Source organism: Artibeus jamaicensis, unplaced genomic scaffold (assembly GCF_021234435.1).
Source record: "Artibeus jamaicensis isolate MK-2021 breed Jamaican fruit bat unplaced genomic scaffold, CSHL_Jam_final scaffold_1689, whole genome shotgun sequence".
NCBI lineage: Eukaryota > Metazoa > Chordata > Mammalia > Chiroptera > Phyllostomidae > Artibeus > Artibeus jamaicensis.
The window spans coordinates 3,359,578-3,375,579 of NW_026522029.1; the positions used below are offsets into that span (position 1 = coordinate 3,359,578).

General features: G+C 48.7%; 1 protein-coding gene across 5 annotated transcripts in view; it reads right to left on the reverse strand.

Moving 5' to 3' along the window:
- Nucleotides 1–5,985: 5,985 nt before the first annotated feature.
- MAB21L3 (mab-21 like 3) overlaps nt 5,986–16,002 on the reverse strand; it is a 158,883-nt gene continuing 148,866 nt past the window's right edge. For all 5 annotated transcript variants that reach the window (XM_053655989.1, XM_053655990.1, XM_053655992.1 and 2 more), the window contains one exon: nt 5,986–6,392. In XM_053655989.1, the coding sequence (XP_053511964.1) occupies nt 6,370–6,392 (23 nt within the window). In that variant the 3' untranslated portion in view covers nt 5,986–6,369. The remainder of the gene's footprint in view (nt 6,393–16,002) is intronic.

Below are 16,002 nucleotides of genomic sequence, written 5' to 3' on the forward strand. Positions count from 1 at the left end.
AGAAACAGCCCCGGAAAGGAACCTTCAGCCCCACTAACCCCAAGCTCTTACTCGACAGATGACAAGATCCTCAGTTTACAGAAGTCCACTGGAAAGTCCAAATCCCCCCCCCAAATCCAGTGTCTGTTGTCATTCCGTGCTGCCCCCTTGGTGGGCCCAGTGGAAGGTGGGCTTTCCAGTTCCAAGGGCACAAAGACTGTTTTCTTGGAGCAGAGGCTGACACAGAAACACAAAGCACCAGCTACGAGTGAAACAAAAGTACCTTCAATATTGCCTCAGTTTCTCCCTCGGTTTCTTGTTAATCCAGGCTTGGGGGTGGGGCTGAAGCTTTTTAGGTTTGGGGATCCTCTGTCCAAAATATAACGATGACTAGAAAAGTGATCATAAATACAAACATGTATTGGAATTGAAATAATTATAATAAACTGAACAACTTAAAGCTGTCTGAAAAATAAAAATTATGACTAGAAAAGGATTATAAATATAAATATTTATTTAAATTGAAAGTTATAATAAACTAAAAAAGTTGAAGTTGACATAAATCCAGAAAAATAAAATATTTTACCTGCCTTATTATTGACCTTTTTGCCTTTTATTTACTGCATGTCTTTAAAATCTTTTCCTTTAAAAAAGTCTTTTGCCTGCAAACTCTTTTATTGTCTCTCTGCATAACTGTTTTGTGATATCATAACTTAAAGGGGGAAACTTATTTTAATATTTCCATCTTTCCTGGAGACTAGAATGGCTGATCAAAGTTTTGACTATTATTGATACTTCAAAAAGATTTATTTCAGCTCCCCAACTTCTTATTGGTAATGTCATATAGTTTTTTATGATTCTGTTCAAATTTGATAAAACTCCCATTTTTACCACATATGGTTACAAATACACTTGCTTTTTGTTGTTCTGCGTGGAGCATATACTCTATAAATATGGAACTTCTCATAAATGCTATTTCTCACAATTCCCATTAAAAATGACAAAAAAGAAGATTGATTTCTTTTTTTTCGTAATTGCATATGCTACGATCTCAGGCACCTTTCTGATAAGAGAGGACTCCAGTCTGATTCGGTGTCGTGAAAACTGAGTCACCACTGAACACCTGCCCCCGCCTGATGTTTGGAAGAATTTTCCGTCTAGAACCTCTGGCCAGCACACTTCACACTTCATCCCTCCACTCCTCACGGGTCCCTGGTGGAGCCGCTGAGGGCACGTTCAGGTTTCCACACAGCGCAGACCGAGTCCGAGGACCACGACGGTAGTGATGGGAGCGTTCCAGAACACATTTCTGTTCTGGGACGGCTGGCAGTGACAGAGCTGTCCATCGGAGTGGCCGCAACCTGCAGAAATGGATCCTAGACACCCAGGCTAGACTTCTCCTTTAACTCATTTTTCCCTTAGCTGATTCCCCAGTGCTGGGACCCCTCCAATGTCACCCCACCTGAAGGGAAAGGCAATGGACGGGAATGTGAGTAACAGAGGTGGCATTTGTAATCAACTGCAATGAAAATGTCTTCCTCTTGGAAATTTCACAAAAATACATGGCTGCACCAATGCATTGGCAAGACTCCTTCCAGGACCTTAGAAGGGCCAGTACAAAGGAGGGCCCTGAAGGTCAAGCCTCACTGACTCCATGGTGAAGAGCAGGGAGGTCACTATTCCTACAGAGAAAGAGCACCAGCTCTCAACGTTCAGGACGGGGCGGCACATGCCTGCAAGGATGGGGGTCGGGGTGCTGCCTGGACAAATGGAGAAGCCACGAGTCCACCACACTTGGTCAAGGGGCGGCCGGGGGCCCTCACTGGTTCCGGCAGAGGTGACTACAGTGACACCACTAGAACAGGTGTCCTGCTAGGTTGGGCTGCTCCAGAGAGGGGGTCAGGTGGTGCTAAGCGGGTGCAGTCAAGTATTCCTCTGACCACGCAGCCCATTCTTCATGGACCAAAAGGCCGTGGGAATGTAACCCAGTAACCCTTTGAAATGACATCACTGCAACCCAGTCGCTCTGTTGCAGTTTAAACAAACATTTGGATCTCAATTTAGATGGCTGAGTCAGAGCAAATAGGTACATTCTACAGACATCAGCTGGCACAGGGGCAGTCTGAGGGTTAAGCGGGGAGAGTCACATTGGAAGTAAACTCCATGGCCCTGGCCGGGTGGCTCAGTGGGTGAGAGCATCGTGCCAACACGCCGAGGTTGTGGGTGTGATCCGCAGCCAGGGCACACACAAGGAGCAACCAATAATGCATCAGTAAGGGGGGCAACAAATCCACATTTCTCTCTCTCTCTCTCTAAAAATCTATTTTAAAAAAAAGTAACATTCTTGTGGAGGGTTCAGATCCCACACAATGGGCCGCTGTCTTTGGGTCCCCTTACAATTTATCCTAATGGTTTATTTTATTAGATGAACTTGGAGAAAACCAAAAACATTCTAAACACAGAGTGGGGCAAAACTAGGTTTACGGTTTTGGGCATGAGAAACAGTTTATTCTGGTATTATCATCTATCACTTATTGTATTATTTTCGATACATAAAACCATAAACCTTTTTTCGCCCCGTTCTATATTCTGCAATCCTACTTTTTTTTTATAAAGTCAGTCTGGTTTTTAACTTTCGGTACAACTCAGACTCTTCGGGGCAAGGCACCCCACCTTTGGCTCCTGTTTTCCATCTTTCTTAACCTTCGGTTTTGCTCGTCAGGACTGGTGCAATGGCCTCCAGTCCGCCCTGGGCACTGTCGCCCCAGACACGCTCTGAAACTGACCTGCCCAGCTCGCCATTAGAAGCCACCCGTCCTTGCACAGAACACTGAGACCCTTTGGTCCAGGGTTCAGGAATGTCACCCTTCACTGTGGGTGACATACCCTGTCTGTCACCTCTGCTAGTGGGGGAGTGTCTTGAGCTGTAAGGACCGAGTCTGTCTCTGGGTGCTCAGCTGCCTGCGAAGTGAAGGCACCAAGTCAGAGCTTAATAAATCTCAATGGTGGGCTTCACTACTGATGTTTTACTCGACAATCAGAGTTACTGCATTCTTCTTGCCAGTGATTAATTTAGGGAAGTGTCCAATAGAGGTACCTATAATAACGGAAATGTGGCGAGCGTGACTGGAAACTTTTGTTTTTTATTGAACTCTTTAAAAATTATTTTTATGTATTGATTTTAGAAAGGGAGAGGAAGAGAGACAGGCAGAGAGAGAGATCGAGAGATCTATTTGTTGTTCGGCTACTGATGCATTCGTTGCTTGCTTCTCATGTGCGCCCTGACTGTGGACCACACCCACAACCTTGGCATGTCAGGATGATGCTCTAACTGACTGACTTACCTGGCCAGGGCTTGATTTTATTGAATTCTAGTGAATTAAAATGTAAGTATCAATTGCCACCCCTATTGGATAGCTCAGGGCCAGTAACTCAGGTGTCTCAGTCCTGGTAAAAGAAATACAAGGCGGCTGGAGTCGTGTGTCCTGCAGGAAGCTGTCGTGTCTGGCGTGGTGACTGACTGTGCGGCCCTCCTGCAGCCGGGGCAGCAGCGCACAGAGGAAGAAGCCGACGCCAAGGAGGGCAGAGTGGAAATGGACAGAGCCAGAGCCTCGGGCTCGGTCAACCTGGGGCTGCCCAACCTGGGACTTCCTCGTGCGTGGAGGGAAAAATATATTTTCTGCATCATCTAAGACATTTAATTACAGCTTTGTGTAAATTGCAGCCAAAAGCATTAAACAAAAGTCAGCACTGTCACGCTAGTCAGGTGGGCAGAGGGGCAGGACACACTGCGTCAGTGGGATTTGCAGATGGCTTGTGCAGACTGTGTGTAATAATGCAAGAGAAACATGTGGAAAAAAAAACCATTATGGAATCCCTATGTAGCTAAAGTATGAGTTCTTCTCAGCAAATGACAGGGTTTATGAGCTGTTGCTGAGTGGAAAAATAGAAGAATTCTGCAGAGGATTTCTGTGGCTTTGGTCTCTCTGGAACTTCATGGTCCTTCCTTTCACTGCAGGACTCTGTGTTCTGTGGGGACCCATCTGCTGTGACTCAGATAAGGCTGGTCCCAAAGCCCCTGGTCACAGAGGTGGGCCTGAGCCAGAGGCCTGGCCAGCAGGCTACTCCCCACCTCAAGCCACGGTGATCAGCTGAGAAATGGGCATGTGAACCTTCACTAAGCCTTGATTCATGGGCAAAATAGACACTGGGAGAGAAGCAGGGTGCTCCCCATTTTTCTTTTCTCCCTGGGGTGATGGGCTGAAAGGGTTTGGCCCAGATGAGAAAGCCTCTAGAGAATAAAGCCAGTCCCAGAACCCCCAAGGACAGAGGAGATAGACAGATCCGATAGCATTGTCTGGGCCCCTGAGTGCAGCCATGCCTGAAGTCCAAGTCCATTTTTAAATGAGCCAATTTTCTCCCTGATGGGCTTAGGCTGCTTTGCTTTGACTTCCTGTCACTCATAGCCAAGGGAGTCCTGACAGATACAAGGCAAGGGGAAAGCCCTGGTGTGATGGACCACAGCCTGGCACCTGGACAGGTGTGGGTTTGGGACAAGCCGATCTGAGTTTTCATACCAGCTGATCTCCCTCCTAGGTTGACAAGTCGGAGAAAGCCACTTAGACATGAAACATAGAGTTTGGTTTGTCCCATCTGTAGAATGGGAGCAGACGACTCACCTCACCAGTTTGTTGGGAGAATTAAGCAGAGCGATGTATGTAACGTCCCTCACACAGAACTTGGCTGATAGCACACCGTGGGAAATAGGCATCGAGGAGCTGTAACAAAAATGTCCAAATTGGTTACTTATGTTCTTTGGATTTTCTTTTCTCCATACTGCCTCTTTTATCTCTTTTGCTTGGAATTTATTCTTGGTAGTTTCGATGGGAAATAGTATTATTTCGATGGGAAATAATACTACTGACGTTATTTGAACTAGTACCTTGTTTTTTGTGCTTTACATATACTGTCTGTGATCTGGGCAATAATGATTCAAAGTAGGCGGCACACTGTCAGTCAGTAGTAGGCAAAGCCGGGAGGGCATCAGGCTGAGAAGGAGAGACCCTAGTGGCATTGTTTTCTCTCGGAATTTCTCTTTCTCAGGAGAATTATGAAAGATATACTGTTGTTTTGAATTTCAAGTCACAATTACCTGTGTAACTAGAGAACCCAGAAGTCCTTCAATAGGAAAAAGTGGAAGCCGACCCACGGAATGCCAGACCCAAGGACGTATCCGATTACAGTTCCTCCTGGGATATGGGTAAGATGATGTTCTTGAACTTCACACAGGCTGATCCAAAGTTGGGCTTTTAGATTAAATCTCATTTAGATTAAATATAAAAGTAGCAGTTTTAGAATTAGAGAGTTGGAAGATGAGATTCATGGTAAATTGACTATTCTTACCTGGTTGCACAAACCCTCAAACCAAACCCAAACATCCACCGTTATCACCACTACCCCCTGGTGGCCTGCCCACCCCAATCTGGGTTTTAAATAAATACAGGGGTCCTATTCTGTTTAGCTACATTGTCTTCATTAGGAGATCAATGTAGCTGTTTTTGCTCCTATTGAAACATGCAAGTTGCAAAGACGTGCCTGAGGATGCTTCCCGCAGGCTTTTTGCACAGTGAGAAAGTATCCTTAGTGCTGACGTCAGCTGGTTGCAGGGTAATTTAAATAAATGGAACACTCGGCCACAGCCGAAAAGAATGGGCTAGATCTGTACACACTGACCTGGGAAAACACTGACGATATATCCTTGCATTTAAAAAATAAGTTGCAGAATGATATTTAGAAATATAACCTCATTTATGTTTTTAAAAAAAAAAGCAAAGAAAGTATCTGTATGATGGGAATGCCTAGAAGGAAGAACACTGACCTATCATTAGCGGCTTTGGGTTATAGTTTGGACGGGGTCACAGAAGACTCTGACTTTTCAACCTAACATTTCTATGTAATTGTGAGGTTTGGGCCGTTAAATTTTGCTTTATTTCTACAACGAGCCAGTTTTATTTCTACAGTCAGAAAAAAAAAATACCAGAAGACTTCTACAACTTGAAATGAACACCATGGAGACCCATGCCCGAAGAGGACAGGCTAACTGGTGTTGTTACGAATATTCGTCTCTATAGTCTGTGTCCTTCCTCCTGTGTTTATTTGCGCAGCCCAGAGTGGTTTTTCCAAATCACTGACTCTCCGAGAAGCCTGTTCCTCTTCTTGCAGACTGCTGGGAGGCCCTGGGGACAGGACCGGCTCCTCCTCTGCTGGCTTCTGCTGGCTTCTGTTGGCTTAACCGGGAAGCCCGGCGAGGCTGTCGTGGCTACTCCACTCGTACCCTGGACCTCAGGTTTCCACGTCGCGTCTAGAGTCCCCAGCAGGATTAAGCCAAGACTAAGAGTTGAAAACCGCTCTCCCTACAAATGAAGACAGAATGCTCCCTTTACCTCCATTCTTTAACGTTTCTTCTGTATCCGACTCTTACCAAGTGCTGTGCCAGGTGAGGCAGAGTCTCTGTGCTCACGACCCACGTGTCCTGGTGGGGGCAGGCAGGTTGGCAGCAGAGGTGACAATATGAGGTGACACCTATATTGCTGCAAACACGTTCTTAGCACCCCAGTATGTGTCTGCATTATGTGCTGCGGGGACAAATATGACTAAGACGCGGTCCCTTACACACAGTTACGGCCAAAGGCCTGTCCAATAGAAATGGATTGCAAGCTGCGTATGCAATTTAAATCTTTCTAGTAGCCACATCAAAAAAGTAAAAAGAAACAGGTAACATAATTTCAACCAGACACTTAACCCAATTATCTAGGATATTATCACTTCAACATATAATTGATGTAAAAATTCATATAGAAGTGATCACTGAGCTATTTTATGGGATTCTTTCATGCTGTATCTGATCTGGTATATATCTTGTACTTACAACGCATCTCCATTCAGACTACACACTATTCAAGAGCCTGAAAGCCACACGTGGCTGGAGGCTACCGCACTGGACAGGGCAGCTCTGAGGGGAAGGCAGCGTATAAATAAAGTGTTCCATGTGCACTGAGAGCTCCCACAGGGCATCTCTAGGCTGTTTTGATTAATGGGTCTTGTTCTTAGGGCGGGAGCTTCCTGGGTCAGGGGGAGGTAATGGCCAAGGAGGGCTCCCTGGAGGAAGCGGCACATGAACAGAGGCAGCTGGACGACTACGTCCAGAGGGGAAGCAGGAGCCTGAAGATGGGCTTGCTGGCTTCAAACAGGGCAGTGAGGGCAGGGCTCGCCAACGGTCTGGTGGTCATAGCTTAAAAAGTGAACGTGAACCTGAAACTGATAAATTAAAAAAAAAAAAAGGTGGAACCGCTGGTGAACAGGAGGGAAGAGGGAAGTACAGAGAAAGGGCCAGCAGAGAGGAAAAGCTTTTCTACTCGGGGGTAAAGGACACGAGATGGGGAAGATGAGGAGCACTTTGCCAGGGTGGCAGTGGGCTGGCGCCCTCTGCGGAGGGCATGCAAGGGCACGGCCACGGCCCGCGGTGGCCCCCCACTGTGCTGTGTCCTCTACAGCAGGACTGTGTCTCCACATTTCCACGAGGAGCGCCCGGTGGAGCTGGTTGGAAGACATGACACTGATCTTTTTTTTGTTCAGAGTTTGTCCGGGCACATAAGCTCCTAACTGGGCCTGGGCCGGGGCCTTGCTGCCTGCCACAGGCAGGCCAGTGAAAACCAGGCTGTGCGTCCTGGGACTTAGCTGTCCAAACACCAGCGTCTCCCTGGCACTGCCACTTAAAGGGCACCGGCATCTGCAGCCCTGGGGGAAGAATGCCACCCCAGCTAAGCAGACCGTGGCTGTCTCAGCAGGACACCGACTGGCTGGGGTGACCTTGGACAAGTCACCTTGCCCCTTCAGGCTTTCTCTCTTCCTCTGTGAAAGCAGGGTTTGGGACAGGCGACAAAGCTCACAGGTGCTGGGACTAGGGATCTGTGACAATCTGGCACAGACCTGTGCTCAAACCTGTGCTCAGCAGGCAAACTCTGCCCAGGCGGTCCCCACCCCGACCTCTGGTCCTCAGCCCTAGCCATACACACGGACCCGAACACTGGGCCCTCCTGGCCTCCCTGAGCAACCTGCTTGCTGAAACCTGGGAAAACCTGGTTTCAGTTACATCCTTATGCAACAGTTTCACCTCCACAGGACACCGCTGGTGCTTTAAGAAACACAATATTGCTAAAATGGATTATGCTCCGAATGATTCCTGGGAACTGAACGGACCAGTTTGGTGAGCAGCCCCGGGCAAGGGCCTGGCCTCGCCCTCCTGCTCCCCCTTGGCTGCGCTTTGAGGATGGCAAGCCAAGGAGTCAGGTTAGGTCACAGGATGAGAAGTCTGAACTAGCTGAAGCTGCCCGGGACAGCTCTGGCGTATCCGTGCCTTGGCCCCGCTCACTGGGGCTTCAATAATGCAATAATAACCAGCTTCTGGAGCACACAAAGGCTTTTGGAAAGCTGGACATAAAAGCGACTTTGTTCTGCTCTTGCCCATTGCAGTACACACATCCATAGGTGTTTCCCACAGAAACGGCCCGGGGCTGTCTCTGTGGCTGCATCTCTCCTTCTTGCTCACTGAGAAGCCACACATGGAAGGACAGCAGCATCGGGAACGTCTGCTTTGGAGAGAAAGCAGAGGAGAGAAGGGCTGGGCGTTCAGGAGAGCCCGGTGGGCTTGCTGCTGAGCTCTTCTCTTCCTGGAGGCTGCAGACCCTGCAGGGCGCCGCATGCACTTCATCAAGAAGGCATCCATCCTGGGCCCAGTGTGAGCAAGTCAGAGCGTGGGCGGCTGTGGAGACAGCCATCTCTCCACAGAGCTCTGCATCGGGGCTGCAGCAGGCCTGCTGGGCGGGGGGGGGGGGGGGGCAGCCCCACCTCCCTTTCCTCGCTCCCACTTCTGCCATCGGGACCTTAACCTCCCTCATCCTTTCTCACTCCCATCCTCACTCCCAACCCCACCCCGCCACCACCCCAAGGCTTGGGTTTATGTAGCTGCCTTCTTCATCCCCAACTGTGCTTCCACTTGACTCTTAAGTCAAGAACAAACTGAGAGCTGGGTAGAACAGACTCACCCAGACTGGCCCACCTGTGCCTCTTAAGTTAGAGAATAAGAAAGAGAAGCCCAGACAGCAAAGCGATAGGGCCAAGGAAACAGCCGATACTAATCCATATGCTTATTGCTTTATGTTGCAACAACACAAAGCTTTATTTATAACCTCGATTGTCATCTTGAGGAGGCTGGGTCCCCTAGACTGCAGGGGACCCAGCTTATTGATCTCAGCTGTGTTTGGGGTTTGGGTGTGCACACTCGGGGCCAGCAGCTAGGGCAGAGCAGCATGACTTTGCAAAACAGCAGAGGAATCTGGGAGGAGAGAGAGAGCCCAGGGGCCTCGACGGGGGTAGGCCAAACAAGAGGCCTCCGGTGGTTGCCCAGCAAAGGAGGGCTTCACACCACCCTCACGTCTGGTGAACCGCTGACTGCTGGCTGCGCAGCGCAAACTCCCTCGTGAAAATGTCAGGAGATTGTCTACAGCTTGCTAGTGTCATGTGAGTGGGTTCTGGGGGCATTCAAGAGTTGCTGAGACCTGGGTCCATGCTGACGTGGCGTCAAACAGCTGCAGTGAAGGCCCGGTTAGGAGGCGAGGACCAGATGACAGCAGGGTCCTCCAAGGGGCCTGCCGTCCTTGTCACATGAGCCCATTTGGAACTGACAGTGCGTGGGTCTGCCCGTGGAGGTGACATTCACGGATCCCTCAGCTTCTGGCTGTCGCTCTTACTTCCAGGCCGTCGGAGAGGAAGCCTCCGCCCTCAGACTGCCCTGGTCAGAAGTTCCGCTGCCGACCGCAGGCGGCTCTCCTGTTCCCCCAGCCCCGTGCTCCCCACGCCGGCCAGCCCATGGCTGGGGGACTGGGCAAGCACGCTCAGTGCTGGGAGACAGAATGTCTTCCGAGACCACCGTGATTTTTCAAAACACAGATGGTGTCTCCCCCCTCCTCTTCCAAACTGCTGTGGTTTTCTGTTGCCTGTGGTGTCAAGTCTAAGCCTTGATCCTATTATCCAAAGTCTATACTTTCTGGCCTTAACCCACATTCGATCCTCCACTCATCCGCTCTCCAAATACCAATTTGGCTTATTTAAAAAATTAAGGCATTCCAATCACTTTTACTTCCTATGTAAAAAAAGAAAGAAAGAAAATCCCTTTCTACTCTTCCCTAAGTCATCCATGAGAAATTCGGTCTTTGTCCCGCCATCTGTGCCGCTCTGGGCTACTGGAGTTCCCTTTCCCTCCACTCTGCTGGGGTGAATCTCTTTCAGTTTGGCTTTCAGGTCGCAAGCAACGGCATTCAAACTGTCGCCAGGGAAAGAAGGTTCAGGGTTGGCTGTGAGGCTACGCATAGATTTAGACTGCAACTGGCAAGACCTGAACTTCCAGCGTGAACTTGGGGACTGGCTGCCCCACCTCTCATTCCAGCTGCACAGTCTCTCTTTTTCTTATGCCACTGTCACTTACATGCTCTGTCACTGGCTCCTCTGCTGACCACTGTCCTGTGTACTCACGCTCTCCATTTCCTCACGGCTGGGGCTGACACAGGACTTTGACTCTCCAGCCCCACCTTTGCCTCCAGGTAACACCCGAGACATGTCGTTAGCACCTGCCTTTGTTGCCAGATCTACCATTTTGGTTTCCTAATTTCAGGGTCCAGGAGGGGATCTGATCGATACGGCTCATCTTTTTACGCTGGTCCAGGCCTGCATCTCACTACCTCCTATGTGCTGATCCTGGACCAGCTTTCTCAGGCCCGTCAACTGTGGCTGGGGGACAAACGTCCAGTTCCACTGCTGGAGGCTGGAGTTGGCCCTTCTTGGCTACAATGACCTGAAAGCCTTGAATATCTCCTCTGAACTTCTTTTCAATTACTTCCCCATTTATTTGACACTTACAATATTGTATTTTCAGTAATTCCTATCTGCGCATTTGCCTTTCGTCACCCAGGTGATAAATAACTTAAAGTCTCAGACTCTTAAAGCAGATTCCAGGATTCACTACTGAGGTGAAGTGACTACCCAACCTGAATTCTTAGTGGCATTATGATTCCAAGTATTCCCTACTACTGTCCCTGGAAATCATTAAAACCTTTACAGTATTCCAACCTTCTAGAACTTACATCTGTTCCTCGGAATACGTCATAGTGGGAGGTGGCACAAAAGTCCCATATTCCGGTGTCTGAGGTTGACAGTATGGCCACTGTGATCTTCGGGGATACAGAACTTCTCAAAAAGTGGTGCGGAAGGGCAGCTGACCTTGGAGAGAGGTTACCGAAACAGGATGCGTTGGACCTGGTGACTCGCTGGCTATGGGGGATCAGGAAGACTGCGGAACCTATTTGTAGAGTTACCCATGTTCTGGGCCTGGGTGACTGGGTGGAAAATGGGGAGGGGATTGCGAATTTACAAAAATGGGGAGAAGATGGAGTGATCCATATTTTAAAGACCTTTGACACTGAGCCAAGTGCTGACTTGGCACCTACTCTACGCCGGTCACCGGGCTAGGCCTGCTGACCCCAAGATGAAGAAAATACATTTCCTGCCATCAGCTATTCTGTCTAGGGAGAAGACGACTGTGGAAAAAACCAGTTATAACACAGTGGGATGTGTACCACATAAAAGGAGACCTGCGTAAGAGAGCGGTAGACCAAGAGGGGGAATAATCCAGACTTCTTGAGAAGGTCATAGAAATTTTAACAGAGAAGAAGACCCTTGAGGAATGTCACGAACAATGGCCAGGTGACGAGGGAGGGCATTCTTGCTGTCAAAAACATCATTTGAAATGTACCGGGTACATTCAGCGGAGTGACAGAAAATGAAGCAAAGGTCAATTCCTGAAGAAGCTTTCGAAGCTCATGGGTCTCGATTTTATTTCGCAGAGAAGAGGGAGCCATTGCAAAGTCTAGGTAGTAAAGACAGAGATTTGAGGCTGTGAAATGGTAACTCGGGAAGCGAAGCGACGCGTGCACGAGGAGGGGACGAGACAGGAGGCCGAGAGGGTGCCTCGGAGATTATTGCAGGAGTTTGCCGGAGGGGTGGGGAAGCCTTGGTCCGAGGGTGCTGCCGTCTTGGTGACGGGGAATGACAGGCAGAACACACGAGGGCCTGGGGGCGGGCTGGGCGGGGCATGCAGGGGAGAAGCGGCATCGGGGAATCGGGCTGATGGTGGTAATCACAACCAGACCCCCAAATGCAGAAGTGGGTTTTGGGCTGATCATCTCTACTGGACTGTACTGTCTTTCCCTCGAGGACGGGGACTTTTGTGTTGTTCACTGGCACGTTGCCTGTGACTAGTACAATGTATTGGATGCCCAGTGATGAGGCAGTTCGAGCCTGTGGGTTTAAAACATCTCACGTCCATGTAGACACACCCCGTACTTGGCTTTGAAACTGAAGAGAGAGATCTGAGCTGGAGAGTCTGGGAACCGTCACACAACACGTGGACAAGCTCATCCAGGGGAACCGGAGAATGAGACCAGAAGAGGGTCGAGGAGAAGATGCTGGCAATGGCAATACTTAAGGGGAAGAGAGAAAGGAGCCGTTTGCAAAACTGGGAGCATGGTATTATGGAAGCCAAGGTGGAGAGAGCCTTTAGAACTTGGGAGAGGTCAATGGGTCAACAGCCACCAAGAGGCTGAAGCTACCAGGAAGTGTCCCTCCAGTCACTCCACTGACCTGGTTGGGCTGTGGCCTCAGAGTCACTGACTGCCTTCCCCTCAGCCAGTCCTTCCTGGGATGGTCCCAGGCTCCTGGCCTCATCCAAGGAGCCACAGCTCTGAGGGCCGGAACCGCCCCGCTTTCTGCAGGTTGAGAGGGAGGCAGGACAGCAGGCCCGTGCCACTGTGGGGGTTCAGTGGGGGAACACGTGGGCAGCCCTCAGGAATTCTCCTTTCAGGATCCTTCTATGCTCTTACAATTGGTGAAGAACCCAAATAAGCTTCTGTTGAAACCTGTAATATTTATCAATGTTTACAATGTTACAAATTAAAACTGGGAAGTTAAAAAATATTTAACACATTTAAAATGAAGAGTAATAAACCCTTATCTGTTAGCATAAAAACCCACTTTATGAACTATTACTATTCTCAAGAGCAGGTTAGAGAGAAGAGGCACTGTTCTATAGCTTTGTGAATCCTTTTAATGTCTGGCTTCACGGAGACAGTAAATTCTCATGTCTGCCTCAGCATTCAGTCTGTTCTTGTGTGAGAAAACAGGGGCTCAAACAGGTAAATGACATCTTGGCATTGTTGTGAAAATAGTTTTGTCTTGACGACCCCCTGAAAGGGTCGCAGGGACACTCAAGGGTCCCCAGACCAGACTCTGAGAATCACTGATATGTCTGAATGCCCTCTGGAAGCTGGGAAGGTCATACAAAGTGGCTGTGATCACTCTGAAAATCTACACCCTGGGAATCGCAAAGGGATCCTTCTCATGTGGCTATAACTTGTCCCTGGAGGAGCCTTATGCACGAGCAGCATTGCCCCGGACGGGTTCTCGGGCCGCGGCAGAGAGAGGGTTTCCAGCCCAGGTTTCTTACTCTCTCCTTCCTGAGAGTTGAAAGAGAAACAGGGATGAGAATGTGCTGTAAGACTGCAGGCTGTTAATGCAAACCAGACGGTTGTAAGTTAAACTCTTGTCCTCTTCAGGCCAAGCACCAAGGAAAAATAGTATATGTACACACACATGTGTGTATGCATGCATGCATGTATGTGCATGTGTGTCTATGTAAAGAAATAGCAGGGGAATGTTCTATGCTAGAAAATATCTATTTAACACAAAATATAGTAGTAATAAAGGCATAAAACAAAAAAAAATCCATAAGGCATCCAGAAAAACATCAAAAGGAAAAATTAAATCCTCCCTTATCGGTAATTACTTAAATGTAAATGGCCTAGAACTTCAATACAAAAGCAGAGATGGAAAACAATGGATAAAAACCTTCTTCTAACTATATGCTCTCTACAGGAGACACACGGTACATTCAAAGATACAAATAGACTGGCAGTAAAAGGATGGGAAAAGCTCTAATGTGCAAACGGCACCCGCCAGGGGCTGGAGCTGCTACACTGGTATCGCGCAGAAGCGACTCGGAACCCGGGGCTGTTTCCGGCTCCTGCCTCCCGACCTCAGACACCACTGCCAAGTCCAGGCTGGTATCTGTGCTTCCAACCAACTGGCTGTTGGATCCCAGGTTCCCACGGACCCCCCGCTCCCAACTCCATAACCCTTCTTCCAAACTGCTTGGATCCCAGGTTCCCACGGACCCCTCCACAGGTCCTACCAACTCGCCACAGCAGCTCCCGGAGCTAAGAAAAAAGTATCACTGGCTAGGGAACACAAATCAAAACCACCTCGCATGGTAATAATAATACATACATACACCAGCCCATAATAGCAGGTGCGGGGGGAATGTGGACCCTCACACACGGCTGGTGGGAACGTGAAATGGTGTGGCCACTCTGGAAACAATATACACAGGATAGTAAAGATTAAGGAATACATAGGATAAAGAACTGACTTGTTCTGACAGTTCCTCAAAAGGCTAAACATGAAGCTACCATTCAACCCAGCCATTCCGCTCCGAGGCACAAGTCCACAGGAAATGAAAGCTTATGCTCACACAAAGCTTGGACAGGGATGTTTATGGCAGTGTCGTTCATCACAGCCGACAGGCGGAAACAGCGCAAATGTCCATTAACTGAGATCCCCATAAAGGAAATGCATCATAACTGTACCGTGGATTATTATTTGGCCATGAAACAAAGGAGGTGCTGATATATACTACAATGTGCCTAAAACTTGGACATACTGTGATGTAGGTGAAAAATGCCAGACACGGCAGGCCACACACTGAATGATTCTATTTGTATGAAAAGTCCAGCGAGGTAGATTCGTAGAAACAGGGTGGACGGTGGTCTCCGGGGGCCGAGGTGTCTGGATGGGCAGTAACAGCTGTAGGGTTGTTTCTACAGTGCGGGAGGGGCTCTAGAACTGCGGCAACGGCTGCAGAATTGTGTGAGATCCTCAAAACCACTCAACTGTGCCTTTTAAAAGGGCCAATGTCTAGGCACGTGAATTATTTCTTAATACGGCTATTATTTCAAGAAGTGATAGAGTTTTATTTTTTGTTTTGCTTTTATCATGAATCCTGTCTTCCGTTTCCTTGCAACTTAGGCCAACTCAGCCAACATCCACACAGATCCCAGGAGTCTAGACGTTTGTTGACAAAGAGCCTTAACCTCCTGTTTAGCTTGGACTGGGGTGGAGAGGCCAGTAGGGGTGGAAATAGCACCGGAAAAGGGGTTGGAAGGTGGCATTCAGATTGTGATTCCGTCTTTCACTAGTTCATCGACCTTGGGCCAGTCCCCTTGCTTCTCCGAAGCTCTGGTTCTGTTCTGAGATTCTGAGACAATGGACAACCCTGGCCCTGCCCATACCTCCCCCCGGGCTGCCAGGGTCAGCAGATACCCTGCTCACAGTCTGTTAAACTGTGAGCACTACACAAATATCAGGCTTTGGGACTGGGTCTCCATGGCTTCAGGTCCGGTGCATGGATTGTGAGGGGACCTAGCAGTGTCTCGGGCGAGTTGAATCACAAAACCCTAAGGAAGAACTGCTGACCTTGAGTCTATCATAGCTGTGGCCTTCCACTGTCTGGGAACTGGGGTGACAGTCTCCAGTGCCCGAGAGATTACAGTTATTTTCTAAGTGTTTTTTGTTTGTTTGTTTACCTCCCACCGTCCCACTTCCCCCTGGGTAATCACCACGCTGCAATCTGTGTCTATGAGTTTCCCCCCCTCCCAATCCCTCACCCTTGTTTATTTAGATGATCTTCCTTTTAAGGATTTTCACTTCACTTTTTTTCTTTTGTTTATTTTAGTGTTTACAGGCATTAAAGCAAAGCCTTCTTGAGCTTTGGCCAAATGCTGATAGGCGGGGATTAAA